The following is a 26,580-nucleotide window of genomic DNA, read 5'->3' on the forward strand; positions in this document are numbered from 1 at the left end:
TCCCACTGGGGGAACGGGGCGGAGCGGTCCCGATAACGGGCCCCCCCCCACCGGTACCGGGACCCCCCCCTGCGGTACCGCCCGCCCTTCAGCGCCCTCTGGTGGGCGCCGTGCGGCAGTGCCGGGGCGGAGCCGGGGCGGAGCGGCCGGGTCCCGGTGCGGCGGGCGCAGCCATGTCCTTCTGCGCCTTCCTAGGGGGAGAGGTGTTCAAGGACCACTTCCAACCGGGTGAGCGGGGCCGGCGGCGCCGGGCGGGGGCTCTCGGGGGGTTCTGGGGGCCCCGTGGGGTTTGGGGACCCTCCTGTAAGGGCTGGAATCCCGGCCTGTTGGGGAGGGGGATGCGGTGTTCTTCCTGTGGGCATCCTTCACCCTGGGAACCGGGCTGCGGGTCCCGTCTATTGGGGGATCCCCCGTGGAGGGGAGGGCACGACCCGGACTGCAAAGGTGGAGTTGGGGGGGGGGGTCCTGTCCTGCTATAGAGGGGCCCTTATAGGGGATGTGGGTTGCGGCCATAAAGTCCCATGCCGCCATCCCGATCCCTTGGGAGCCATCCGGGTGCTGCCCCCATCCCTGACCCCTCTCTCACCACCCACCCCAGGCATCTACGTCTGTGCCAAGTGTGGCCATGAGCTGTTCTCCAGCCGATCGAAGTACGAGCACTCGTCCCCGTGGCCAGCGTTCACCGAGACCATCCATGAGGACAGCGTGGCCAAGCGCCTGGAGCGGCCGGGGGCCTTAAAGGTGCCAACAGGGAAACCTTGGGGACGGCAAAGCAGACCCATGGGAGTGTAGCGATGGGAGAAGGGGAAATGGGTTCAAACTGAAACAGGGGAAGTGCTGGTTGGAAACTGGGAAGAAGCTCTTCCCTGTGAAGGTGCTGAGGCGCTGGCACAGGGTGCCCAGAGAAGCTGTGGCTGCCCCATCCCTGGCAGTGCTCAAGGCCAGGTTGGACACAGGGGCTTGGAGCAAGCTGCTCCAGTGGAAGGGGTCCCTGCCTGTGGCAGGGGTTGGAGCTGGATGAGCTTTAAGGTCCTTTCAACCCAAACCATCCCAATGATGCTATCGTTTGTAGGTGTCTTGTGGCAAGTGCGGCAACGGGCTCGGCCATGAGTTCCTCAATGATGGTCCCCAGAGGGGCCAGTCCCGCTTCTGAATATTCAGCAGCTCGCTGAAGTTCATCCCAAAAGGTACCGGCTGTGGTGGGGGAGCTCTTCCACCCCACATGGTTCATTCGGGGACACTGCTGATAGCCACACGCGGTGTGCGCTGCACTGCTTGCGGCCGGGGGGAGCTGCTGCTTCAGATAAGCCAAGGAGCCACTTCCATCCTGTATAAATCCCCAGTGCTTTGCTCTGCTCAGCTGGGCTCCCATGGTGAAATAGGGAGTGTGGGGACCTCCTGCATGGGGCTGGGGCTCTGCCTGTGCCCAAAGGGCAGCGCAGCACTGGGGCTTTCTGGTTGCGATGCAGGGCAAGGGCAGGGAGCTCCTGTGGTGGCTTAAATAGGGCTGGGAGAATCCCTTGGGGAAGTGGGGTGGGAGCTCTGGCTATTGCTCTATGGGAAGGGGTATTTGCTGTTGTGGTTACCCTGCTCTTTGCTCCCCCTGGGTGAGAAAAGCCTTTGGGAGGCAAATTCAGGGCAGCCCCTTGGCCATGGCTTGCTTCCCACTTGTGGGATGCGGGATGCTGGCCGGGTGTAGGGAAATAACCGTGTAAAAAGGGCTGGTGGCTCTGGGGTGGGAAACACGAACCTGGAACTTTCCTCTCCTCCTTTCAGGCAAAGCAGACAAGGACCTGAAGGAGAAGTAAGCACAACCCTGCTCTGCCTGCGCACTGCTCTTGGGCTCATCCTGCGTTCACCTTGGGGTGCTCCATCCAGTCAAGGGGACATCACCAGCAAGAGAATGCTCTTGGTGTCCCCGGGCTGGTTCCTTCTCTGTGCTGCTCTGATTTGGGGTGCTGGGAGGAGCAGGGGGGGGGTAAGGGGAAAATGGGGGTGCTGGAGCTGTGTGCTTGCTGGCTCGGTTGTGAGCTGCACCTAAGGGTGTTTCACACGACTTGGGGTGACGCAAAGGCTGCAGCCCTTCATTGTACCCACCCTTACCCCCTCTGTTCTCCCCAGCATCCCTCTGCCTCTATCAGGGTCCATGGGAGCAGCTCATGTGCCTGACGTGGCACTGATGCAACCCAGAGCTGCTCCTCTGGCATTTCCAGGGAATAGCTCTGGATTAGCTGAGGTCAAAGTCTGGGTTAATCCCTGGTGCTATTCTAGGCTGGGATCATGGTATGAACTGCCCTATATAAACCCTGCCAGGGTGCTAGGGCGAGGATGGGTTTATGATCCCACTAGACAGCAGGCAGGTATTTTACCCCTCATCTTGCACACAGGTCTCAATCCCCCACGTCCTCTGGGCTCGGTTCTCACTTGGCCTTACACCAGATTTATCACTGTGCTGTGAACTCCAGTGGCACCAATGGTTCCCCAGTGCAAGGGAGGGCTGCCCTTTGCACAACTCAGGCTTTAGGGACACTGATGGCTCCTTAATAGCATCGTGCCCTTCCCTCCCTGTCCCCAAACCAAACCCTCCCCTGTAATTACACACAAGGAGTTCTGAAGGTGACAAAACCCTTCGCTCACCCATGGTCTGGTGGTGCAGCTCCAGTGCAACACATGGGTGGTTTGGGGAGGCCTCACTGCTCTTATGGTGCTGCTGTGCTCAGTATGGGTTTTCCCTCAGTTCTGGCATGAGGAGGGCACCCGTACAAAGTGCACTGCACCAGTTCGGTGCCTGGAGCTCACTGCTGGTCTTGTACCTGTTTCTATACTGACAATAAAGCACTGAGTCACTGTGTTGGAGAAATAACCTCTTCTGTTGAAGTGAGGGCACCGTGCAGCATCTGCCAGGGGTTACCTTCGCTGCTCGCTCTGCTGGTGGTGGTTGCAGCGATGGGGAGGCTGCACCAGTGATGGGATGTGTGTGAGGCAGGCACAGATGCACAGGGCAGGGTTCACCTGGAGGCTCCAGCCTGCAGGGTCAGCTTGAAGTCAGTGTGTGTGGTTTGATCCTCTATCTGTTACCATTACCCCAGGATTTGCCGTGTAAAAGGGGGATGCATTGGAGGCCTTTGGGCAATCCCAGGGGCAAAACCTTCACTGGGGAAGGTTTCTTTTCCGCTCCACATCTTGTCTTTGCCCAAGTGAAGCTGTTTTCGCCTTGCTTCCCGGTGTTGTGATACCTGCTGGGCAGAAGGGAGCTGAGTTTCAGCAGTGCCTCATGGTGGTCTCCTCGCACAAAGGCTGGAAGCTGCAACCTCCTGCCTTGTAAAGATCCCTTCACCCCATCAGAGCTGGGTACTGGGTTTATGGGAGGCTGGAGACTGGAGCTGGGCTTTGCTGGACCCCAGTTCCAAAGGGGTAAACTCCACCTTGGAGCAGAGGAGCCAGCTCCATGTCTCGCTCCTGTCCCATCGCTGCCTTGTGCCCCAGGGCATCACCCTCAGCACCTTCCCCATCCACATCCAGCTGTAATTGCTAACCAAGGTCCAGCCTGAAGGTTGCTTCAAGCTGCTTTTCAACCAATTAATCCTCTTATGTGTTGCTTTGTCCCTGCTCTGGTGACCTCCACATAAGTCCCAAGGGGCAGTAGCTGCCCCTTGGCTTCCCACTGGGTACCACTGTGGATCCATCCATCCCTGTGAATCCTGTCCTCGCCTGCACCGCTGGGAATGGAGGCATTCTGGGGATGGTTTCCCTTGGGATGCTGCAGTAGAAGGAAACCACAGGTTGGGAATCAGCACTTGGGAGGAGCAGTGGTGATTCCTGCTACCCATGGCTTCCCAGCACTGCGTCCCACGGGAACACAGTGTGTTTCCACATTGCCTTGCAGTTCGTGGCCGCAGGCACGGGAGGGTGCAAGTGCTTTTCCTAACCCTTCCCCAGGCGCTACAGGGAGGGAGGGATGCTGCTGGTGTGGGTACCGCACCCTTGGAACAACGAGGAGAGCAAACTCAGGATGGTTTGAATAGGGATGGGGCATTTACCTGGAAATCCATCCAGGATTCCGTGTTAAAGACTGCAGGCTGGTGCCTGGTGCTGAGGATGCAGAATGTGACCCTGCAGAGCAGATCCCATCCCTTCGAGCTCCACCATCCCCAGGTCCTTCATCCTTGCTGGATCACTGCAGCACTGGGCATCCCCATCCCCTCCACCAGTCTATGGCCGGTCCTTCCCCTCCACCATTCATCCTCATTTAATCATTACCCTAATGACAATTTGGGTTGAATCAGAGGATTTTGCTTAGTTGGGCAAAAGCAGCCCCATAGCAACGCTGTGGGTTTAATGGCAGAGATTGGATTATGCTCCCAGGCCGACACACGCTTCCCTGCTCGTTCAGAAGATCATTCATTTCCTGCCATAGCCTCCAGCTGACCTCCCCTTTTAATTCCTTAATTTTCTTATCCGCATGCCATGGAGAGGAGCTGCCTCTTTGACCTCCTCGGGATGGCTCCGGCGGCGGCAGAGCACAGCGGGGCCGAGATTAATTCCCCTAATAAAGGTGACAACCCCAGAGAAATGACGTTACGCAAGGAAAGAGGAAAGGACCGGAGGCATCGGGAAGCTCTGATTGCTGTGGTTCCTTGGAGTCAGTGCAGCGGGAGTGAGACGGCTTCCACATGGGTTCGTGGAAGGGTTTGGGTTGAAGGGACCTTAAAGCTCATCCAGCTCCAACCCGTGCCATGGGCAGGGACCCCTTCCACTGGAGCAGCTTGCTCCAAGCCCCTGTGTCCAACCTGGCCTTGAGCACTGCCAGGGATGGGGCAGCCACAGCTTCTCTGGGCACCCTGTGCCAGCGCCTCAGCACCCTCACAGGGAAGAGCTTCTGCCTAAGAGCTCAGCTCAGTCTCCCCTCGGGCAGGTTCAAGCCATTCCCCTTGGCCTGGCCCTTGTGGGGTTTTATTCACTGGGGCATCCCTTGGGGCAGGCAGCGCAGCCTGATCCGAGGTGCTCTTGTACAGCCTCATCCTGGCAAATGGGTGCTTCGATCCCAGCCGCATCCCTGGGCCATGCTGGGGTCCCATCCCGGTGATGGGCTCTGGAGCATCAGTTTGCTTAAAGGGATCATTGGAATTCCTAACATCGAACCACTCTGTGGTGTCCCTGGGATGCTGCAGGAGGTGAGGTGCTCGCTCCATCCTGGATTGCTCATCTATCCCTCAGCACATCCAGCAATAGGTGGAGGAAACTAAAAGCTCGTTCCACTTCATTCACCAACAATAACTTCATCTCTCCCTATTCCAGGCTCCCTCTTGCTGGCCGGGTGCTCCTCCTGAGTGAGGTCTGATGAATCCTCCCAAAGCCACAAGGTGGAGAAATGAGTTTTCCGTCTGTGGCGTGTGTTAATTCGAGAGATCACGGCTGGAATCACTGGGAATGGGTCTGGGCAGGCCGGAAAAATGTTTAGCCCAAGGAAAATGTTAATCTTGGGTTTTTTTCCTTCCCTGGCTGTTGAGATCCGACTTTTCAAGGCAATTAGTGAGGGGTTATTTGTTAATCAGTCACACTTCGATGCTTGCTTTGGGGTCTCATCTCACGCTCTCAAGTGCACATCGCTTCTAATCATGAGCTTCACTTCTGATGTGGGATATTCCTGTCCCGGGCTGGCTGTGCGTGCCGTGGTGCAGGCACAATCCTGCATTCAGGAATGGCTGCTCAATGCATCAGGATGTGGTGTGTGATGATGGTGGGGCTGCCCTTCCCCTGCCCAGGGAGCAGTACCCACCGTGGGCTCCATCCTTGGCCCAAGCACATCCCATGTTTCCGGGGTGCATGGGTCTCCCAGGGTCTGCCCAGAGTGGGATAATCACCCCCAGCCTATCAGTGGGTGCAGGCAGAGCCGGTGCCACCTTCTTGGGATGGTGATGGCACACAGGGGTGCCCACAGCACTCCTGCCCTCTCCATGCTATGGTGTTGGGACCGGATGAACCATCCCCAAAACACATCACCCCATGCCCTGGGGGAAAGGCCTCACCAGGGAGAGCTGCTTTGGGCTGCACCAGCATCATTCCAGCTCTATGCGCACTGGTCCAGCCTTGCGAGTACCAGTCCAGCCCTTCAAGTATTGGTCCAGGCCTGTGAGCACAGCTCCAGCCCCAAGAGCATCACCTGAGAGCATCGGTCCAGCCCTGAGAGCATCAATCCAGCCCTGCAAGAGTCAGTCCAATGCTGTGAGCATGGATCCAGCCCTGCACCAGCATTGGTCCAGCCCCACGGCTGCTCCCATGGCCACCCCACTGGCCCATAACCCAAAACCCTACTGGTGGAGGGTGATGTCCAGCTGGGGTTCTCCTCCCTGCGATCCTCCTTTTAAGCGACGCACTTCACTGTCTGCTGTAATGATTTGTTGCTTGTAAAACCACCGTGATTAACTACAGTTTAGCCTCCTGGTTTCATGTCTTATCATGTTTCATCTCACACAAAAGACATTTACAGTCTATTTTCGACTTCAAAGCAAATGCTTCTTGCGTGAGCATTAAGGAAGGCAAATATTTAAGCAGAACCTGTATGGTATTAGCGTCTCTTGATGTTCCCTGCTGAGCGAGGATTGATGGCTGCCTCAAAAGGCAGGTTTTTCCTATTGTTTTATGCACCAGTGATTAATATTTCATGTTCCCACTGTTATATATTTGCTGGCTGGCACTGGCCTACCCTGACAGTGCTTTCTTCATGTCTTACATGGCCAGCTTTTATGCACTTCAATATAGGAAGTGTGACTCTTGGCAGAGTCCTCCGGTCTTATTGAAGCCTCCTGCTTGAGCTTTCTGAATGAGGCTCATCTCGATGGCGTCAGGGCTGATGGCACGTCCTCCTTCTGCACTGATACCTCTGTGCTGTGCTGGGCCCCACTCCAGACCCCTTTTGTGCCCCAGCTTTTAAGCGGGTACTGCAGGTGGATGGGCACTCATCTGGATGGGAACAGTGAGGATGGCGCCGTGGGGACCGGATCCTGCAAGAGGATGTGGCTGGATCCTGGTATTCCTGCTGAGATGAGAGGATATGGACCAGGAGAAGCTGCTCCTGTCCCTGGTAGCACCCTCTGCTCATTGCCTATGCAGCGGTGGCATCACCCAGAGCCCATCTCAGTGCTCCATCACCGTCCAGCACCATTCATGCCACCGCAGTGGGGTTTCTGCTCCCCAGCACCAGCGGCAGAAGCCCAGTGGCTTTGCACTGAGCTCAGCACCACAATCTCAAGAACCCCATTGCGTTCCCAGCCAGCCTTGTCAGGGCAGGATGAAAACAGCCCAGGACCAAATTCCTCCGCTTTGAACACGATGACACACTGGCGTGCGCTCCTCTGAACACTAAACGCATTAAGACCAGGAACTGTAAGGGCCGGCTCTGCTTCTCATCCAGCTCGGAGTTAATGTAACTCAATTAGCCTGAGCGGTAAATAGAGCCCGTTTTAATTTAGATGGAGAGGTTACTGTGGCTCGAGCCGTTCCCTTCAGGAGCAGGGAAGCTGTGGGAGCACTGCCAACAGCTCCTGCAAACCCCAAGGCCATGAGATGCGGCTGCTTGGGGAGCAGCACCCAGTGAGGAGCTTCCCGCAGCATCCAGGAGGATACGATGGTTGTGAGCTGTTATTAGGTGCCATATAAAAGCCTGGGAAGCCCCCAAGAGGGTGACTATTTAAAGAGTCTATTTAAAGAGGACGAGATCAGCTTGGCAGAGAGGTTGGAGCCATGTGTCTTCAGGGCTGTGCTGCATTCCTGGGACATGATGCGGGATGCGTGCATCTTCCCTGCATCACAGTCTATCTTTGTTCCCCTCTGACGTCTTGAGCAGGGGCTGGTATTTCATGGCCACGGCTGGGCCTGCCAGCAACACGACAGCTCTGCTGGAAATTGCTCCTCTGAGCTTTAAAAGCAGTCTCAAAGGCGTAAAACTCAGAGTAAGAGATCAAACCTGTTAATCTAGGACTAATTCAAGCTGCTGCCTCCGGGGGGTAAAGCATTGAGGCTCTGATAGGGATGTAACGCAGGTGGGAGGTGCTGCTTCTCCCAGCCACATCCCATATCCATCCATCCATCCATCCATGCGCTGGGGCATGGCACACTGCACAGCACAGCTCCCTGCCATCTGTAACCCCAACTGCAGTGCTTTCCACCCACCCATCCCAGATAGTGAGACAGGAATGGGGTAGGATGCTCTCCTCCTGGGAAGTCCAGCTCAAGGGAGCAGGGTTTGTGGGTGCAAGTGTGTGCATGTGGTGAAGTCAGTGATGGACCATAAATGAAGCTCATGAAATGCATCCTCCTGCACTGGCGATGCCGAGGGGAGTGTGTTCCATCATCAGTCCTAACAGTGCCACATAACTTAGATTGCACTTAATTGACCTAGCTCATTTCATTGATGGTTTCTAAGATGCAATACTGGAGATTGTCTCCTTTTCCTGTCCAGCCCATGCACTGCAACAGGATGGCAACAACTGGGCATGGCCACTCTGGTGGGATGCAGGGAAGACCGGCAGGACCTGTGCCACTCTGGATTGGAGCTTGGATGGGAGCAGGCATGGAGGGATCACAGGTTTGGTACCCAAAGAGGTTTTGAACCCCCTGGGTTGTGTGGTACTGGGGATCTGAGACTCCCTGTGCCCCAGCTCATCCATGAAGTGAGGTAGAGACCAGTAACCCCCATAGAGATGGTCCACGCTGTCCCATTGCCCCATGGTGCTGTGGGATGGGAGCTGGAGGCTCTGCTGGTGTTCAGCCAGGCCAGGCTTCCCAGTGTGCCTTTGAGAGATGGAGACACCCTCCTTTATTGTATTGCCAAGCAGCTCTTTATCCACCTCTCAGGTTCATGAGGCCCTGAGTGGGACCAGCTGCATCCCCTCCCTGGCTCTATAGAGCTCATTGTAATTAGTGACCTGCCAAAAAATGAGCTTGAGCAATGGGCAAATATGTCCCTTCCCAGCCCAGAAGCACCGGTGATGGGCACAGAGAGCTTGTTCCTGCTTGTCCTGTTGCTTTCCAGAGCTGGATGTGTCAGTCGAGGACAAACCCGGATCACTGGTGCATGGAGCCTGTGGGGTCCCTGCTGCTGGGAGCCCTGCAGAAGTGGGCACCACTGGTTTGATCCTGCTTAGGCAAAGCAGGTGGTGCAGTGGGGATAGTGACGGGGCTGAGTTGCTCCACCTGGTCAGGCATCACCCAGGGCAGGGTTTAAAGGAGGGAGCAGCCAGTCCTGGTCCCTATTGGGATGAGGTCAGCAGCAGTTTGGGGTTGAGGTTGTCTGGGGATCTCTGTCAATGCTGAGACCCCAAAATCCTCCAGGTAAAGAGCGCTGGAGTCAGCAGGAGCAAACCCTCTGCCTGATGGCCCCATTTGGTGAGTGGATGCTTTGGCTGAACACAGGAAATCCCTCAGACCAGCTCTGAGCTGTGTCCCTGTCCCCATGGACATTGTAATTCATTGCCTTTAACTGAGTGGTTTAAAAACTGAGCAATAGATGGCACGTAAATGCTGGCAAACAGGAGGGTGAAGGGTTGCTGTGGGGTGGGAGCCCCCAGTTTGGGTGGTGGATAATGGGGGTGGTCCTCAATGGGGCTCCTGCATCCCCTACCCCAAATACATCTGCAGCCTCAATAACCACCCTGGTTTGTGGATGCTTGACTCCTCCAGAGAGCTGTGAGCCCAAGCAGGCCTTTGATGGAGAATTCATTACTGGAGCTTGTGTCCATCCCTGGTGAGATCCATATGGAAGGTGATGGAGAGATGGGGGCTTTGGAAGCATGGGATGCAGCTCTTAACCAGGCTTCCCATGAGGTGGAGGCTGCTGTGGTCCCTCAGGCTCTCAGTGATGTGAATCTCCCTTCAGAGCAGGGTGGTTGCTGCAGCCCAGCTTGCCCATGGGACACATCCCTGGGCTCTTGGATTTGAAGGAGGCTCCTTACAAAGCTGCAACACTGATGGTGCCCCTGTGCTGCGTGGCCAGGATGGAGCTGCTGTTTGCAGTGGATTTTGGGGTGTTTTCTGCTCTTTGCCTTGTTCATTTAGCCTGGGGGTGCAGTGTTTGTAAGGCGGGAAGGCAACCCCAATGGCTGCGTGTTCCTGTGTACCTGGGCTCCCTGAGCAGCACTGCCTGCTGCAGCCCCCACTGCACCGAGCTGGAGCAGGGCAGTCACTGATGTGCATTGGGTTTTATCCACATGGGTGTGTGCAGGATGGGTGAGGATAAGCCTGGAGCACTTCTTGTCTCTGAGGGATGCACTGGGATACGGGTTTGAACTGGGGGAGCTAACGTCAGGCTGCATTGTGTGCCAATACGTGCTGAAGGGCGAGACGGATCGTGCCTTCAATTACAGCTGCTCACGTGCACGCGTTGCCAAGATATGCAAGGCATCCCTTTAATTTCTCCATCGGAGGCTGGTGTGCGATCCTGATGCTTATCAAGCCCCTGCCTTTGGATGCAGGCTCTGACAGCTTGTGTCAACCCAAGGCATGGCTTAAGCCTTCAAAACTGGGCCTGAATTGGAGCTGTGCATGGGCAAGGATGGCTTTTACCCAGTGTTGTGCAGGATCTGATCTTCTGCTTTGCATAAGGGCAGGGGGGATGCTCTGGATCCTGGTGTCCAAGGGGAGCTGTGACCCCTCTAAGCTTGGTCTCAGGCAGGGTGTGAGTGCTTCCTGATGCTTCCCATGCTGTCCCCAGCATCCTGGTGCCAGGATCCTGCTCTCCCCAGGGAACCACTGCAGAGCCATCCTGGTGCCTACCAGGAGAGCTCTGCCTGGAGGGCTCCAGCCCATGAGAGAGATTCAATCACAGCGAACCATAAAGGAGTCTGTGGGTAATTAGCAGTGCCGTGATGTACATCATGGCACGCTGCTGCTCCTGCAGGGATGGGTGCGTGTGTGACATGGGTTTGCTCCTGAGACATTTGCATTGCTTTTAGCCCAGAGCTACCATCTTGTCATTGCAAAATGAAGACAAAACAAGCGATTTGCTGCTATAAATGATAAAAGCAAATGGAAACAGCGCCCAGCAGAACTCTGGCAGGGAGGACATCTGCCTCCTGGTCTGCAGGAGGGGAAAGGATGTGCAGTGAGAATGTGCCTGTGTGACTGGCACCACTTGGCCTGGGTATTGGGGGAAAAAGGGTCCAGAGCTCTGGATCCTGCCGTGTGTGGATCACAGCACACAGTGATGGATGGATGCAGGCTGGAATGGGGGCTTTGTGCAGTCTGGTATCCCCTGCTGCTGCACTGAGCAATGGGCTGGTGCAGCGCCCAGTACAGGCTCCTGCTGCTTCTGTGTTGCTGCTGGTGATGCTGGTTGGACATGGGTCATTTGCTGGTGAATTCTGGGGTTGGTGTTTTCCCTTTGCCCTGGGCTGGGCAGGCGCTGAGGCAGCGGAGCCGAGGACTGCAAAGCATTTGCCATAGAATCTGAGGAATTTGGAGTGAAACCCCCAAAGAAATTAAGGACAGATGGGTTAGAGGGGAAGAAAGAAACCCAGATTCTTTCTGCTGCTCAGTGCCTGCCTCCGCAGCAGCCCCTCATCCCTGCTGCAGCTCTGTGCTGGGCATGGGGCCGGATGAGCGTCTTCCTGCACCATGGGGACACCAGCACCTCTGCCCTGAGGATGCTGCCGAGTGGGGACGATGCCCCTGCAGCAGCCAGCACCATCACTGCTCCCATAGTGATGATCCAGGAGGTCTTGGGGGCTTCCTCTGAGGAGATCCCTGTTTCCATCCTATAGCCCCTGGTGAAGCACCAGGAACAAAGCGAGACGCGTGGCAAGAATTAATCTCTCCCTTAACTACCAGCTCCAGGAGAGGTTCTGGGGCAAAGCCAAACCCACCAGCATCAGTGGCTGGTGCGTTGTGAGGGGTGAGAGCCCCATGTCCGTGTTATTGGTTGTAATCTCTGGGATTAGGGGTTTTTGCTTGTGCTGGCGCTGGCTCTCTGCCTGGCGCTGCATCAGCCCCAACACCTGCGCGCTGACTTCAGCACCTCAAGTATTTCTGATGCAACTGCTTGTTTGTTCCTCCTGAAGCAAGCTCAACGCTGCTGAACGTGTTAACGGGGAGAAACGGAGCATAATTGTGCCTTTGTGTAGGATCAGTGGGTAAATGGCAGCGCTTGGCTGCAGGGCTGGAGCTGCAAACAGGTTGTGGGGTGATGCACCTGGGCTCTGCTCTTGTGCCCTGTGAGAGCAAACTTCCTCCTGGGAGAAGATCAGTGCTGCACCCGGCTGCTTTCCCCTGGGATCACAGAACCATGGAATGGTTTGGGTTGGAAGGGACCTTAAAGCTCCTCCAGCTCCAACCCCTGCCATGGGCAGGGACCCCTTCCACTGGAGCAGCTTGCTCCAAGCCCCTGTGTCCAACCTGGCCTTGAACACTGCCAGGGATGGGGCAGCCACAGCTTCTCTGGGCACCCTGTGCCAGCGCCTCAGCACCCTCACAGGGAAGAGCTTCTGCCTAAGAGCTCAGCTCAGTCTCCCCTCGGGCAGGTTCAAGCCATTCCCCTTGGCCTGTCCCTACAGGCCCTTGTCCCAAGCCCCTCTCCAGGTTTCCTGCAGCCCCTTTAGGCACTGGAGCTGCTCTGAGGTCTCCCCTTAAGGAGCCTTCTCTTCTCCAGGCTGCCCCAGCCCAGCTCTCTCAGCCTGGCTCCATAGAAGAGTCAGGAAATGCTGCATCTTTTCCCCTCTGAAGGTGCTGTGGGCAATTGCTCTTGTGTAGGGATAATTTACTACGGTGTTTTTGAGATGTTCCCATCAGCCAAGCCATGGTAAGCAGCATCCAGATGAAGCCAATGCTGGCACAGCCATGGCCAGGCTGGGAAGGAGGAGAAGGAGGCAGGAGGAGTTTGTGTGCTCCAGATGCAAACAATAAGGGCAGCGGATCTTGATTTCATCTGTCAAGTAATTGGGCTGGAAGTCTGTGCATGCTAATGACTCCACATCAAGCAGCTCAGTGCTCAGATCTGACCCATCCTGCTCCATGGGGAGAGCGGGGAGCTGCAGCCTGCCGTGGCCATGATGAATCTCCCTCAGATGTTATCCCACAGGGGAAGCGAGACCCACATGTATGTTATTAATGATGCCAAAGATCTGAGGTTAAAAATGTCCACGGGGCATTCACATTAGCCCCAGGATGTAGGTCCTGCGGGATGGTCCTCCTGTGGGGGGCAGCGGGAGAAGGGCTGGGGGGCCCTGGTCCCATGTCTTAACTGTACCTGCCATTGCATGGGGTGGGTGAGCACCAAAGTGGTCCCCAGCATCCTGTTGTGGGGGGAAAAGGATGCTTATAGGAGCTCTGACAGCCATGAGAGTTAAAGATGGGGATGACATGAGTAGAGGGATGCAGGGATGTCCACGTTGGATGGGGCTTGGAGCAACCTGCTCTTAGTGGAAGGTGTCCCTGCCCGTGGCAGGGGTTGGAGCTGGATGAGCTTTAAGGTCCCTTCCAACGCAAACCATTCTTTGAAGCACCCAAATATTCAGCCATGGGATGCTGGTGGGTGCCACAAGCCCACATGGAGCAATGCTGGTCTGAAGGCTTCCCGTGATGGCTTTTTCCTGTGGAAGAGAGCTTTTGGGCTCATGAGTCTCAGGACCGGTCTTGGCTCCATCCTTTCCAGACATGGCAGAGCGTGGGTGCTCGGCCTTAAAGCTTCTGTCATCAGCCCAGCTCCAGGCAAAGCCCCATTTCCTTCCTGCAGAGCCAGCCAGCACTCCAGGATGGAGCCCATGTGGGTGCCTGTGCTATAGGAATCAGGCCCTTCCTGTCCCCAGAAAGGGGCATCCTCGCCTCCAGAAGGATTTTGTCTCCAAATGGGGCTTTTTTATCCCTATGAGGGGGCCGGGATACCGGGAAGCAGGATCCTGCTGCTATTGAAGTGCATGGGCAAGTGCTCGCAGTCCCCCAGCACCTGCAGGTTGTTGGTGCTGTTGTTCTGCAGCCCCGGGGCTGTGGGAATGCCGGCGTACCCGGCACCCTCTCCCATTCTGGAAGGGTTCCAGCCTTTCCTTGCTGATTGCTTCAGCATGTGCACTGCAGATGATGAGAGATGAGCGGGACCAGCCCTTGCTGCTGGGTGAGACAGCAGCCGGGGCTGGACCCTCTCCTCCTGCTGCCTGTGGCTCTGTTCCATTCATTTCTCCTTATTCCCATGTGAAAACGAAGCTTTTTGCTGGAAAATGGGTGTTTTCCACCCGGAAAGTGAGGTCAGGGCATGCACAGCTCCAGCGTGACCTGCTGGCTGCTCAGGCTTTGATTTCGGTGTCTGTAGCTCATGAGTGCGCATGATGCATGCCACTATTTGGGCAAATGAGTGTATTAGCTCCTTCTGCTCATTACCCAAGTCATTATCTGTTCATTAGCTCTTCTTAATGGGGCGATATTTTGCTGTCTTAAGGGTTTTGCAGAGTTAAGACTGGAATAGACGATGCAAACAGACAAAGGAAATGCATTACCCCTATATATGGCTTAAGTAGTGCTGGGAAATGGAGCCTGTGTGCTGCTGGGGGTACCTGCAGCTACTGACCTATGTCGGGGGCTACCCAGCATCATTGCAGGATGGAGTGGGACCATCTCTTGTGGCGGCGTAAAAATCAGGGGTTTGACCCAAAATAGCACTCTGATCCCCCTGCTACTACTGAAAAAACTGATGAAATTCAGGTTTTATTGCATTAAGCCCTGAAATCTGTATTTCCCACAGCTGAGGAGCAGGTTTTGCTGGGGGTGCCCAGTGTTTAACCCAGTGGCTGCTTTTGCATCCCTCCTTCACACCCCATTTCTTACTTTCCCTGTTGCCAAAAGCCAACCAAATGCATGTCAGGACACTCGGGACCCTGGCTCCCTCCCCTTTGAGCTCCATTCATTTGAGACATTTCCTTTCATACTTTGCTTTGTTACTGCTCCAGATGTTCCCATTCTCCATCCCACACCTTCCTCTCCTTTGGCCACTGGATATTTGGCTGAACCAGAGCCAAATGAAAGCTACCCCCCACCTGTGCCTGGGATTAACAGTGGCCACGCCAGAGCTTCATAGACTTGTAAATGCAACCATCTGCACCAGGTGACTGTGGGGTTTTTTTGATGGCAAAAAGGCAAACCCAGCCCCTAGCACCCAAAATGGGTTTGGGAGTTTTTTCCTGGAAAAAGGAGGAAAAACACCCCCCCAAACCAGCTTGTAAACAGATTTGCTTGGAAAAAAAGCTGATTCCTGCAGAGATTGAGCGTGGTGGCATGGAGCTGGCTGCGGCTCAGGGGAAGGCGGTGTGCTGCAAGTGAGCAGTGAGGATGCTGCTTATCAGGCTCCAGAGGGAACAGCTCTGCTCCTCACTGGCTGATACTGGGAATGGTTAGGATATAATTCACCAGTGATGCCCCCGAAGGCAACGAGCTGTGCCTGGCTTTGGTGGCATGGAGGTGGTCCTGCTTGTCCACTGAGCGGGAGAGCTCAGCTGGGCTCCAGTCCTCATGGCTTTCTGCAGTGAGTTTAGCACTGCAGTGATGGGAGAGCAGGCTCAGGGCTGGCATCCTTCCTTTGCCATCATCATTTCATGGGGTGACAACACACTCTCCAGGCTTCCCAGTCTGTCCCAGTGCCCCCAGCTGAGCAGCAGCAGGGACAATGCAACAGAGGCATGATCCAAATGGAGTCAGATCTGTTTATAAGCTAAAAAAGGTGGAATTGAACCATGTGCTGACCCTATTGCTAGGCTGTTGTAGATGTGTTTTTAAAAGAAATAAGGAAATTTGGTGTGCCCAAACTGGCCATAGATGAGGCTTGGAGCAACCTGCTCTAGTGGAAGATGTCACTGCCCGTTGCAGAGGGTTGGAACTGGATGAGCTTTAAGGTCCCTTCCAACCCAAACCATTTTATGATCCTATGTTGTTATCAGAGCTGATAGGTTTGGGGCTGGCCCAGTGCTGGCACTGCCATGGGTCAGGTCTCAGCTGCTGTGTCCAGAGATTTCCCCTGTGTTCTCCTCCTCCTATGGAGCTGAACTGGTGCCACAACGCCCCCATCCTGGGATTACCCTATTGATTCAGACCCACAAGTTAAGCATGGTGTGGTGAAACACCCACAGAATGAATACCTGTGTTTGCATCCATATTGATGGGCCTCTCCAAGCCTTTATCGGGATGCTCCCAAGCACGTTAGAGAGATGCATATTTGGCATGTAATTACCTCCAAATGAGATCAGCAATGAACATATAATTATGGCTTCAGAGAGTTACTAAGCTTGTAAAGAGCAGGTAAGCAGATACTTGGGGCTGGTCAGTCAACTGCTTGTTATACAGATTGATGCAGCACCAATAACTGCTGGGGATGCTGGGGTGTTCAGGAGGCTGATGATGAGATGCTGATGATGGGATCTTGCCCAAGAAAGACAGAGGTGACAGTGGCTCACCAGTGGCTCTGGTAAACCCACAGGGACTTTGCCACCTCCACAGCACTGAACCCGCCTTGTCCCTAGGCTTTTTGGGTTATAGAGCCTCTAAAACACCCATCAGGATGCTGGGTGCTGCACTCCTGGTCCATCCACAGGCTGCAGTTGCAGACATCATCCATCTGCAAACAATGATGTTTCACCCCTGAGAAAGGGGCCTTTCTCAGCTGGAAATGGCCTTGCTGCCCCATAGATCTAACCAGGATAGGGAAATCCCTCTGCTTCCACAGGCCTGAGTGACAGACACTGGGTAGCAGCAGGTTAAATGCAAGAGAAGCACCTTTGCTTTTGTGCCTCTTCCCCATCCCTGTACGTTTTCACTCTCAGGGTGATGTGAAACCGTTTCCACCCTCGTGCCTTCACCCAGCAGGGCACCAGTGGGGGAATCCCTGCAGCCAGCTCTGGGTTTGTATGTGTGGGAAATGAGAAGGGAAGTGCGGGCAAGGCAGCACCGGGAAGCTGCATGGATCCTGCTGGATGGCAGCTGGAGTCGCGGGACAGAGGTCTGGGGAGCTGAGGGCTGTGTCTGATACTGCACAGCTCTGCCTGCTCTAATAAAAATCGCACATTTCATGTATATTATTTTTTAAATTGAAGCTTTAAGAAAACCCCGGTGGGTTTTGGCTGCTTTATCCCCTTATTGGGATTATTTAAATCAAAACCAGAAACAGGGAATGGCTCCTTTTGTAACTCCAGCTGGATGGGAGCCAGCCGTGTCTGCGCTGCCGTGAGCAGGCTCTGCTTCCCGGTGCAGGGGCAACAGGGATGCTGCTGCCCCAAAATGCCATTGGGGGATAACGTGGAGCTGAGGCACCCGCATCCCTCCTGGGATGATGGAGGGAGCCAAACCCCTCGCTCCTGGGATGCTGCTCCTGAGACAAGAGAGGGGCTTTGCAACGTGGACTCGGCCCCCAAATCCCAGCGGAACCTGGGATGCATCCCAATGGCAGGGGATGGGACCCTTGGAGCCGGTGGGTGTTTTTGCGGTCTCCAGCTCCCTGTTATTGCTGCAGCCACGGGCAATTCTGTGCCGGGGTATTGCAAAGCCATATTAAGGAAACTCTCGCCCTGGTGCTGCTGGCTCTCTTCCAGGCTGGAAATTGCATTCCCCCCGCTTGAAATTCCTGCCGGGGTTTCAGATGGGGAATGTTGGGCTTCACTTTCCATCCCAAGCTGCTGTCACACGTTTTAATAACAGGGGCTGTGCTACACCCCGGAGGTGGCCGTGAGCCAGGAGCTTGGAGCAGACCCATTGGAGCGGTTGTGGTGAGGCTTTGGATGGCCATGAAGGCGCTGGAGCTGCGGCAAAGCCCCGGCCATTCCTGCCCCCCCCCAGCCCAGCTCAGCCCCTTGGACTGAGAATGGAGTCTGTAGGTTCATTCATCATCCTGTGCATGCGTGTGGGGATGAGTTTATTGGTGTCTCCTTTGCTCCAAGTGATGGGAAACCCAGTCTGGAGGGGATCGTGGTCCCAGTTAGAGGGAGACACGATTCCTTTCTGCTTTGTGCTTGTATCCATCCCAGATTGGCTGGGCCTGGGGAGCTCAGGCTAAGCCCCAATAGTCTTGTCTGGGTTTCTCCCTCTCAAACTGCTTCTTTCCACCAGCAGCAGGATCAGGGCACATTCCCCCCTCACATTACACTGAGGATGGGTTTTCCTTTCAATACCTGGGGGATAAACCTCAAAGCTTGCTGGGTCCCTGGGCAAAGGCTTATGGATGTCACAGGCTGAGCTGGGTGACATGGGGTGGCCTTTGCTGAGACCCTGGAGGGGACTACAGAGAGGTGGCACTGACAAAGACCCAAGTGGCATTCCCCCATCTGGATAAGCCTGTGGTCCAGCTCTGGATGGGAATCACAGCTTGGATAATGACCCTGTCTCCTTGCCTGTGCTGCTCTAAGGACAGTCACAGGGCAGCTCTTCTGTGCCTGGGGTTTGGGCATCCCATCCCCTGTGGTACCCACATCCCTGCGGATGGGGACCCCCGCATCCCAGGGATGGGGTTTGCCTCCCCTGGCTGCAGGCACCGGTTTGCCTCTTACCCAGCTCCCTTTCACAGATTGCTCTTTGAACCCGGGCAGTTGTGCTGCATTTGTAAAACACACCGCTGTAATCAGGGGAACAGCATTCCTAATTGGATTGGAGCAGCCTGGAGTAATTGGCTGTTTGGGAGCAGCCGTTTCGAATCAAGCTGTGCGCGCCTTAATAAGTTTGCTCGCCTTTATCAGCTTGGCAAACTCCGCGGTGGAGGTGACCTGGTAAATGATCTCCCGTGTTTCTAAAGCATTTTTCATCCCCACTGATCCCTTGAGCCCTTTTCTTTCTCTCTTTGTAATAACAAACTTGGGGAAACCCCAGAGCACCCACGCTGCAGCTCCTGCTCCGAGGGAGAGCGGAGGTCTTTGAGGAGGGGATGGGTTGTGATGCTGGGGACACCAATTGGGATGCCTCTTGCTCCCATCCCGGGGTCCCATCCTGCTCTGACCCATTGGGGTTGGGGAAAGGATGGGCTGTGTGTTTGTGGGGGGTCCTGATCACACCGTTGGATGCTGCAGTGGGTGGTTTGAAGGGAGAGCTCATCACCACTGATCCAACCAACGTGGGTAGGGCAGGAGGTAGCTGCAGCCATACCAGCAGCCATACCAGCCCTAGGACCACAGGGACCAGCTGGGCTGCCTGTCACTGATGAAAGGTGGCCCTGTGGTAAACTGCAAGGCTGATGGTGGGTCTGTGCATGGATGGAGCGTCACCATCACTGAGTATCCCGCAGGCTGGACCACTGCTCCCTAGTACCTCTCATGAGCCTGGGTGTGCTGGCACTGACCAGCTTCAACCTCTCTACTGCTTTATTCTCCCCTTTTGTTGCTCACCCACTGCTGCTGGGTACCACTGCTATGGGAGCTCCCTGCCCACTCAGATGTTTGATCTCTTCCCCTTGGCAGCCATTGCATGCTCCTTTGGCCATACTCCAGCCCCTCGATGGAGCATCCTCCACATGTCCACGGTGTCCTGGGCTGCCTTAGCCCCTGGTTCCCAGGAAGCTGCTCACTCATCGTCTCTGTCATGGAACTTCCTGGGACCTTCCTGTTCCTGCTGGTGCCGGGTGAGGCGGGAATGACCCTTCTCATCCTCAGTGGAGACAATGAGCTCCGGGGCTCACAGCACCCTCGGTCAGGGGCTGGGGCAGTGGTGATGTAGTACGTGAACGGCTGCGCTTGCATCTCATCAATCAGGGCTCAGAAGCGCGGAGGCTCCCTCCACATCCGCAGTGTCTGCGCTGTTCCTGCCAGTGCTCGCAGCCCATCCATAACCGGGCCCGTGACGGCCCCGGATGCTTTCATCTGCCTCTGCCAGAGCAGCCCCATGGCTCCTGCAGGATGTGAGCAGCCTTGTGGCTGTGGGTGCCACCCGAGGGTGCTGAGCCCCGATGCCAGGGCTTATGAAGCAACCGCGTGGTGTGCACCAGCCTTGGGAGCAAGGTGAGGTGTTGGGGTGCAGCAGTGCCTGTCCCTTCTCTCCCCAGGGGTGAGGATAAATCCCCCCAGCACCATTCCATGCTCTGCACTGGGAATGGTGAGCAAGGCATGGTGCTGGCAGTCGGTGCCCATCTCAGTGGCCTGTGGAAGGCAGCTCTGTCTAATGGACACCAGCACCAGCAGCAGGAGACCTTCCAATGGGATCACCAAGCTCTCGGAAAGCTGCAGTATCAGACCTGCAGATGAGGATGTACAAGCAGAGGGGGAAGGCACTTGGTGCACTGGCAGGGAATAGGGGATTGGAGAAGACCTGAGCACCAGATCCATGTCCCATTATCCTGCACAGTCATCCTTGGGCAGCCATAATGCATGAGGGTGGTCGAAGGGCACCAAGCACCAGGAACACTGGAACTGGAACTTCAGAACCCCTTTATTTTCAACCCAAATGTCCTCATTTTGCTAAACAATCGCTCCTGAGTGTTTGTTGGTTTATACCCCTGAGCTGCTGACAGAGGCAGTGAGCTTGTCCTGGCTGATGCTGGGGACCCTCCTGCATCGTGATGCCCTGCTCATCCAAACAAGGGTCTGGGAAGCCTTGGGCACAGCCGCTCACAGTGCTCAAGGCTCTCCCTCTTCACTACTGCAAGCCCCAGCTCACGTTTTAAGCCTTTTTCCTCAGTTTTGAAGGTGAGAAAGGAAAAGGAGCTGCTCCTTTGACCCAGCCAGAGCAGCAGCAAGCACCAAAAGCAGCACCAGCTCCCCCCTCCACCTTTCCATAGCCTGTGTTTTGATGAAGTACCTCAACATGGATATATCCATACCAAACTTTTCCAATTGGAGAGATTGCCATTTTCCAACAACATCCCCCCCCCCCCCCAACCCAAACAGGGACCTGGAGCCGTTCCCACACGCCCCAAGTGAAACCGTCCCTGCTGCTGATGGCTTGCGCAAACCCAACAAGAGCTGGCAAGTGCGGTGCGGCAGAGTTTGGATGTGGTTTTAGTTATCGCACTGCTCCCGATAACAGATTCGCTTCCTCGTTATCATCATCCCCCCCCCCCCCCTCCGCCCCCGTTTTCCTTGGGGAGCCCCGGCGGGGAGCGCTGGACGGGATCTGCTGTTACATCCGCTCCTTGACAAGCCACGGCGCAGGATGGGGCCGGCAGCCACGAGAGGGCACAAAGCCCCGTCCTGCTGCGGCCAGGCAGCCCTGAACCCGTTCTGGCATTGCAGCCTTGCCACCCGGCATCCCTGATGTCATTCAGCCCCGGCACCCTGCAGCCAGGCCAATGCAGGGCCATGCAGGAGCATCACTGCCTCCCAGTGCTGCCGTGTCAGCACTGCTCTGCACCCTTCTGGTCCCAGGCTGCGGCTCTCCCCCTCCTCACCATGCTCTAACTCGTGGGAGACTCGTGGGATCTAATTACAAGAAGAGCTAATTGCATTAATAGGTTAATTAAGACACCACTGATTTCAGACACAAAAAGGGGAGGCTTTACGTGACCCTCGGTGTTTTGAGGCATGTGGTGGGATAGACCCGGGAGCGCTCCAGTGAAGCCAAAGTGGGTGCCAGGAACAACAGCCTCGTGGGAGTCCCCAGCACCGGGTCTTGGCCAGTTTGGTTTGGTGATGGCACAGGCTGCCAGGAGGGCACAGCCTGGATGCAGTGGTGCCATCACTGCACGCAAGGGTTGGGCACAGCACCCAGGGATGCTGCAGGGTCCAGCTCCCACATCCCACTGACGCTGTAGCACTGGATGGGAAGCTTGTTTATTTAGCACCCTCTTTGGGCTCCAGGGAATGGGGGACCCTCAGCAGCAGCAGGGAACCACCTTACCCCACCTCATCACCCATCGCACACACACGTGTTAAACCACAGCACCCAAACTGCTGCTTTGGGGATTATTTCGGAAGGTGCATGGGAATGGCCGGAAACCCGGGACTGCCCTTCCCAAGTACAACAAATACGTGCAGGGAGGGGGCTGTGTTTCCACACCTGCAGTGGGTGCAGCTTCATAAACGCTGCCTCATTGAGTGCTAATTGCTCTGCTGGGGTGACGGCTCTTTAGTCCCAGCCGAGGGCGTTGCAGCCTCCCATGTACATCCACAAAACCCTTCTGCAGCCTCCTTTTCCCTGGAAGGCGCTGGCACAGGGTGCCCAGAGAAGCTGTGGCTGCCCCATCCCTGGCAGTGCTCAAGGCCAGGTTGGACACAGGGGCTTGGAGCAAGCTGCTCCAGTGGAAGGCGTCCCTGGGGTTGGAGCTGGATGAGCTTTAAGGTCCCTTCAACCCAAACCATTCCATGATTCTGTGATTCTTTTAAAAAGGAGAAAATCGGGAAGTCAGTGCCAGGCTCTCCCCCAGTGCCCTGCAAGCGGTTCCCCCTGACTGTGGCTCCTCAGCGGGGTGGGGGGGAGCCGGGGCTGGTCCTCTGGGGATGCCCCTGGGTGTCCCACGCGTGTGCCGCGTCCCGTCCCATCCCATCCATCCCCCGGGGCGTTGCCGCCCCCGCCCCGCGTGGGGGGCGGTACGCGAGGGCCGGGCAGGGGGCGCGGAGCCGGGACTTGGGGAGGGGGGGGGTTGTGTTGTGTTGTGTTGTGTGTGTGCAGCGGGATGCGCTGCCCATCGGGGCCGGTCGCGGCCCCCGATGGGATGTAGCGGGCGGCTGCTGGGACCCGTCGGGGGCCGCCGCGCCTCGCTGCTCCTCACCATGATCCTCTTCTTCACCTACTTCTTCTACTGCCTGCCGGGGCCCTGCGAGCCGCTGCCGCCCGCCCTGCTGCTGCCGCCGCCCGCCGCGCTCCCCGACGGCGCGGGGCTGGGGGCTGCGGGCGGCGGCAGCCGGCGGTTCCCGCAGGCCATCATCGTGGGGGTGAAGAAGGGCGGGACGCGGGCGCTGCTGGAGTTCCTGCGGGCGCACCCCGGGGTGCGGGCGGTGGGTGCGGAGCCCCACTTCTTCGACAGGTGCTACGAGAAGGGGCTGCGCTGGTACAGGTAAGGGCGATGGGGGGGACGGGGTTGGGATGGGGGGGACGCCGCTGGTTGGTAGTGAAGCGCTGAGCGGGTCTAATAGCTGCCCGTGGAGGCGGGGGGGGCATGGCAACAGGCGGGTTGGGGATGGGGATAACGGGGGTCGAGGGGAATTAATGGGGGGGGGTGCGATGCGAAGGGAGCCGAGCAGTGGGATCACAGGGGAGAGCAAGCTCCCACCTCTAGAGGGGAGGAATAGCTTTTGGTGCCGGTGCTAAAGTCGGGAGCGGTGGGAAAGCGAGCGCCGGTCCTGCCGGTCCTCCCTAATGCTCCCATTGCAGTGTTCTTCCCTGTTCCTGTGTCCCCCTATTCCCCATCCCGCAGCCCAGGTGGCTGGGAGTGGGACAGCCCATCAGCAGAAATTTACCTTTTTCCCCCTCTGATTATCCATCCTTTGTGGTTGTAACCTTATCTCCCCCAAAAAAATCACACGTCCCAGCGTTTCCTCACCGGGTTCCCTTAGGAATTCTTTTATTCGAGTAGCTTATGAGGATAAAGGGAGCAGGAACCTCGGCTTGCAGGAGCAGGCTTGATCCTGGCTGGAAACACGAAGGCAGGGGTGGGTGAAACAGCATCGCTTGTGTCCCTCGGTTGTGTCAAAGGGCAGAGCCGGCTGATTCAAGGGAGTTGCTTTGGTTGTGAGGGTTTCAATGGAATTGAACTCTTCAGGCGATAAAGCACTCGGAAGAGCAGCTACTGTGCATGTGGTGTCTATTAAAGCCCCGTCTCCCGGCCAACTGCAGAGCGGCCCGGCCAAGCGGAGTCAGAGCGTTAAGTCCCACGAAGCCCGTGAAAGGATCTGGTCCGTTGTTCTGAAGCGAATCCAAATGTGTAGGTTTATAAAAGCGCTGCGGTGTTCCCGGGGAAACATCTGAAAACAATAAAAGGAGTAGCTCTCCCTGTCCTTCCTGCCGCTCCATCCTCTTCTCCCTCGGGAATACTGTGTTCTTCCGTGGTCTTAATGTTTCAGGGGAGGTTGCAGCCTGGGCGAAATCATAACCTGTGCAAAGCGGCGTGTTTAATGGGAAGTGTAATTTTAGTGGTAATTTTACCCGCAGAGTTTCAGCTCTGTGAGACCACATCTGGGCTGTAAAGTTACTGCCTTAACGCACCTTCAGACGCAGTGAGTAGCGCTTATTTTTATGGCTGTATTAATACCGCTGTGATTTATCAGCTCATTTCTCAGTCCCATTTGTAGCTGAGCTGCTCAAGGAGCAATAACGATGATAACTCACCTTTTAGGGTGAGGATTCCAACGTAGGTCTCGCTTGGCAGAATGGGAGTTTAATGACTGGCGAGCACATAATTAAAGAGGGAAGATCGAACGCTTTCATATCGCCGTAGCCCGGTGAGATGCTCACAGCGAGGACCACAGCGAGGGAAGAATGAATAAATCTTAGTTTTGGGTTGCTGCGTGGTGAGGTTTGAGCGCAGGGAGAGCTCGCAGGGAGCCTGGCCTGAGCCCAGCGCGATGTTTTCAGATCATTCTGCATATGGTTATGGTAAATTTGGAGGGCTAGAGCAGGGCAGGGTTTCGGCAGGGCTGAACGCATCGCAGGGGAGAAGCTGCATCCTTTCTAGAGAGGGAAAAATCAGTAGTTGTTTTGATTTAGCTCTGTGCTGGGTAAGCGTGTTTTCAATCACACACACAACTATTTGCCGTAGTTTCCTCTTCTTTGTGCCTCTTGTTTTGTCTTCTTACAAGACCTTCCTATACCAAGGGTATTTTTCCCTGGGAAAGCCAGACAGAGCTAAATGTTTAAAGCTGGGGTGTGCTGGAGCGGAGGGGAACAGAAGTTGGACAGAAGTTCAGGTTTTTCCAATGAGTATCTCAAAGTGGTGTAAACATTGCTGAAATATTTGAGCGTGCTAGGAAACCAAAATTACCCCAAGTGCTGCTCAAGCCAAGATATTTGGCCTGAAGGCACCTGTAGGTCCTTGCTTGTCTTAAGTAAATGTGGAAAAAAAGAATCCCTTGGAAATATCGCCATGGAATGGTTTTGTTCTTTCTTGGTAGTTCAGTTCTGCAGTGATTTCCCTGCTGTGGCCAGGAGTATCTGCTTGTGGGTGCGGAGTAGTTTATGCTATAACGCAAGTTACTGCCTGCAGCCATTTGTTCTTACTGGAATGTTTTATTTGATTTATATTAGAAATAGTCCAAAGTCCCTTTTTTTTGAGTAGCTCTTTTTATTTGCTAGGGAAGAGAATAATACTCTGCAAAAGCAGTGTCTCATATGGAATTCCTTGAGTTACTATAGGTTTAGCTAATTATAAGAAGATTAAACACCTTTTTGAGACAGCAACATAAATTACCTAATGGATAATCCGAGCATGATGTGACCTTTTATCCTAAAGCAAAGCATTATATTCATTTTTTTGGCACTCAGAACTGCTTAAAGTAAACTGAAATAGAGCGATGAAGGGTGTTGGTGTGTTATGAAGGGTGTCGGTGTGTCTACAGCTCCGCTCAGGCGGCGGTTTGGGGGTGCAAGTGTCCTATTGGGAACCTGGGACACTGCCTGGCTGCTTTGGGGGTATGTAGGTGAATGCAGACAGTAAGAACTTGGTTGAACCTGAGTTATTTGCCAGTGATATTGAGAACTTCATTGTGACAAAATAAAGGGATGCTCGGTGCGATGGCATGGGGCAAATCCTGCCCTTGCTTGTGTGGATTGAGAACTGCATGGGTGTAACTCCTCTGTGGCTGCAGAGCAGCACCCGCTTTCACCCCAGGAGCTTCTTGGTATGAGGGGGAGCAGAGTTTGGGTCACAGGCAGCATTTGGGGTGCATTTGTGAACAAGCAGGGCCATGGGCTGCGTGCTCTGGCGGAGGCTGCTCCACTGGTGATGTTTGGGGGTGTAGCTGGGATCTCTGCATGGGATTGTTCCCTTTCTGGCTGGCAGAGCCGGGCTTGTTTCCCACGGAGCTGCCCGATGCTGCTCGGAGGTTTGGACCGCTCTGTCTGCCTGGCACCGTAATGCAGCGCGGATGCGGTCCTGTGGGAAAAGGGGAAGAGGGAAAAGAGCAGGAGACACGGTGGATAACGGCAGCTTTGGAGCAGTGCAGGGAAAGGGCTTTGCTGGTTTGCATAAAAGGGAGTTTGGGGGAATTCATGTTGAGAGCACTCGGTCTGACGTCGCTTACCCACAGAAGAGTTTCCCTGTCTCCATCTGCCAAAACTCTGCAGCGACATCAGCTCGACGTGATGCTTTTCCTCTGTTTTGTATTATTTATGATGCGAGTCCCTCTTTTCCATCTCCTCTTCCTGCCTTTTTCCTATAGCCAAAGAAAGAGTTACACAGGAATGAGGCTGGGCCAAGGTTCCCAACAACCCTTCACATCCCTGAGCAAAGCATGCACAAGAAAGCAGCATTGGGATTGTGCTCAGTGAAACCGCACCCTGGGTGATGGCGCATGCTGGATTTCATAGGAAATATTAAAAAATCCCTATTTTCTTACACCCTGGGGCCAGAAGTAGTAAAAACCACTATGGGATGGCTCAGCACAGGTGGTAAATGCCTCTTGGTCAGTGCATGGGCTGGAGCCTGACACACAGCGAGCGAGCTGGCATCCTCTGTCATTGCAGAGCCATCCCAGGGATCCAGAT

General features: G+C 55.4%; 2 protein-coding genes across 2 annotated transcripts in view; both read left to right on the plus strand.

Annotated features, from left to right (window-relative positions):
* Window positions 1-76: 76 nt before the first annotated feature.
* MSRB1 (methionine sulfoxide reductase B1) lies at window positions 77-2,496 on the plus strand. Its single transcript, XM_061349199.1, has 4 exons — window positions 77-228; window positions 599-741; window positions 1,073-1,187; window positions 1,777-2,496. Exons 1-4 carry the CDS (start codon window positions 174-176, stop codon window positions 1,806-1,808), a joined length of 345 nt encoding a protein of 114 aa, XP_061205183.1. The 5' UTR covers window positions 77-173; the 3' UTR covers window positions 1,809-2,496.
* A 20,093-nt stretch (window positions 2,497-22,589) lies between these two features.
* HS3ST6 (heparan sulfate-glucosamine 3-sulfotransferase 6) overlaps window positions 22,590-26,580 on the plus strand; it is a 32,373-nt gene continuing 28,382 nt past the window's right edge. The window contains exon 1 of the mRNA XM_061349045.1: window positions 22,590-22,936. Within this exon, the coding sequence (XP_061205029.1) occupies window positions 22,590-22,936 (347 nt within the window). The remainder of the gene's footprint in view (window positions 22,937-26,580) is intronic.

The sequence above is a fragment of the Neopsephotus bourkii genome, unplaced genomic scaffold (assembly GCF_033783945.1).
Source record: "Neopsephotus bourkii isolate Nb327-2 ecotype Australia unplaced genomic scaffold, CSIRO-AGI_Nbou_v1 NB_384, whole genome shotgun sequence".
Taxonomy (NCBI): domain Eukaryota; kingdom Metazoa; phylum Chordata; class Aves; order Psittaciformes; family Psittacidae; genus Neopsephotus; species Neopsephotus bourkii.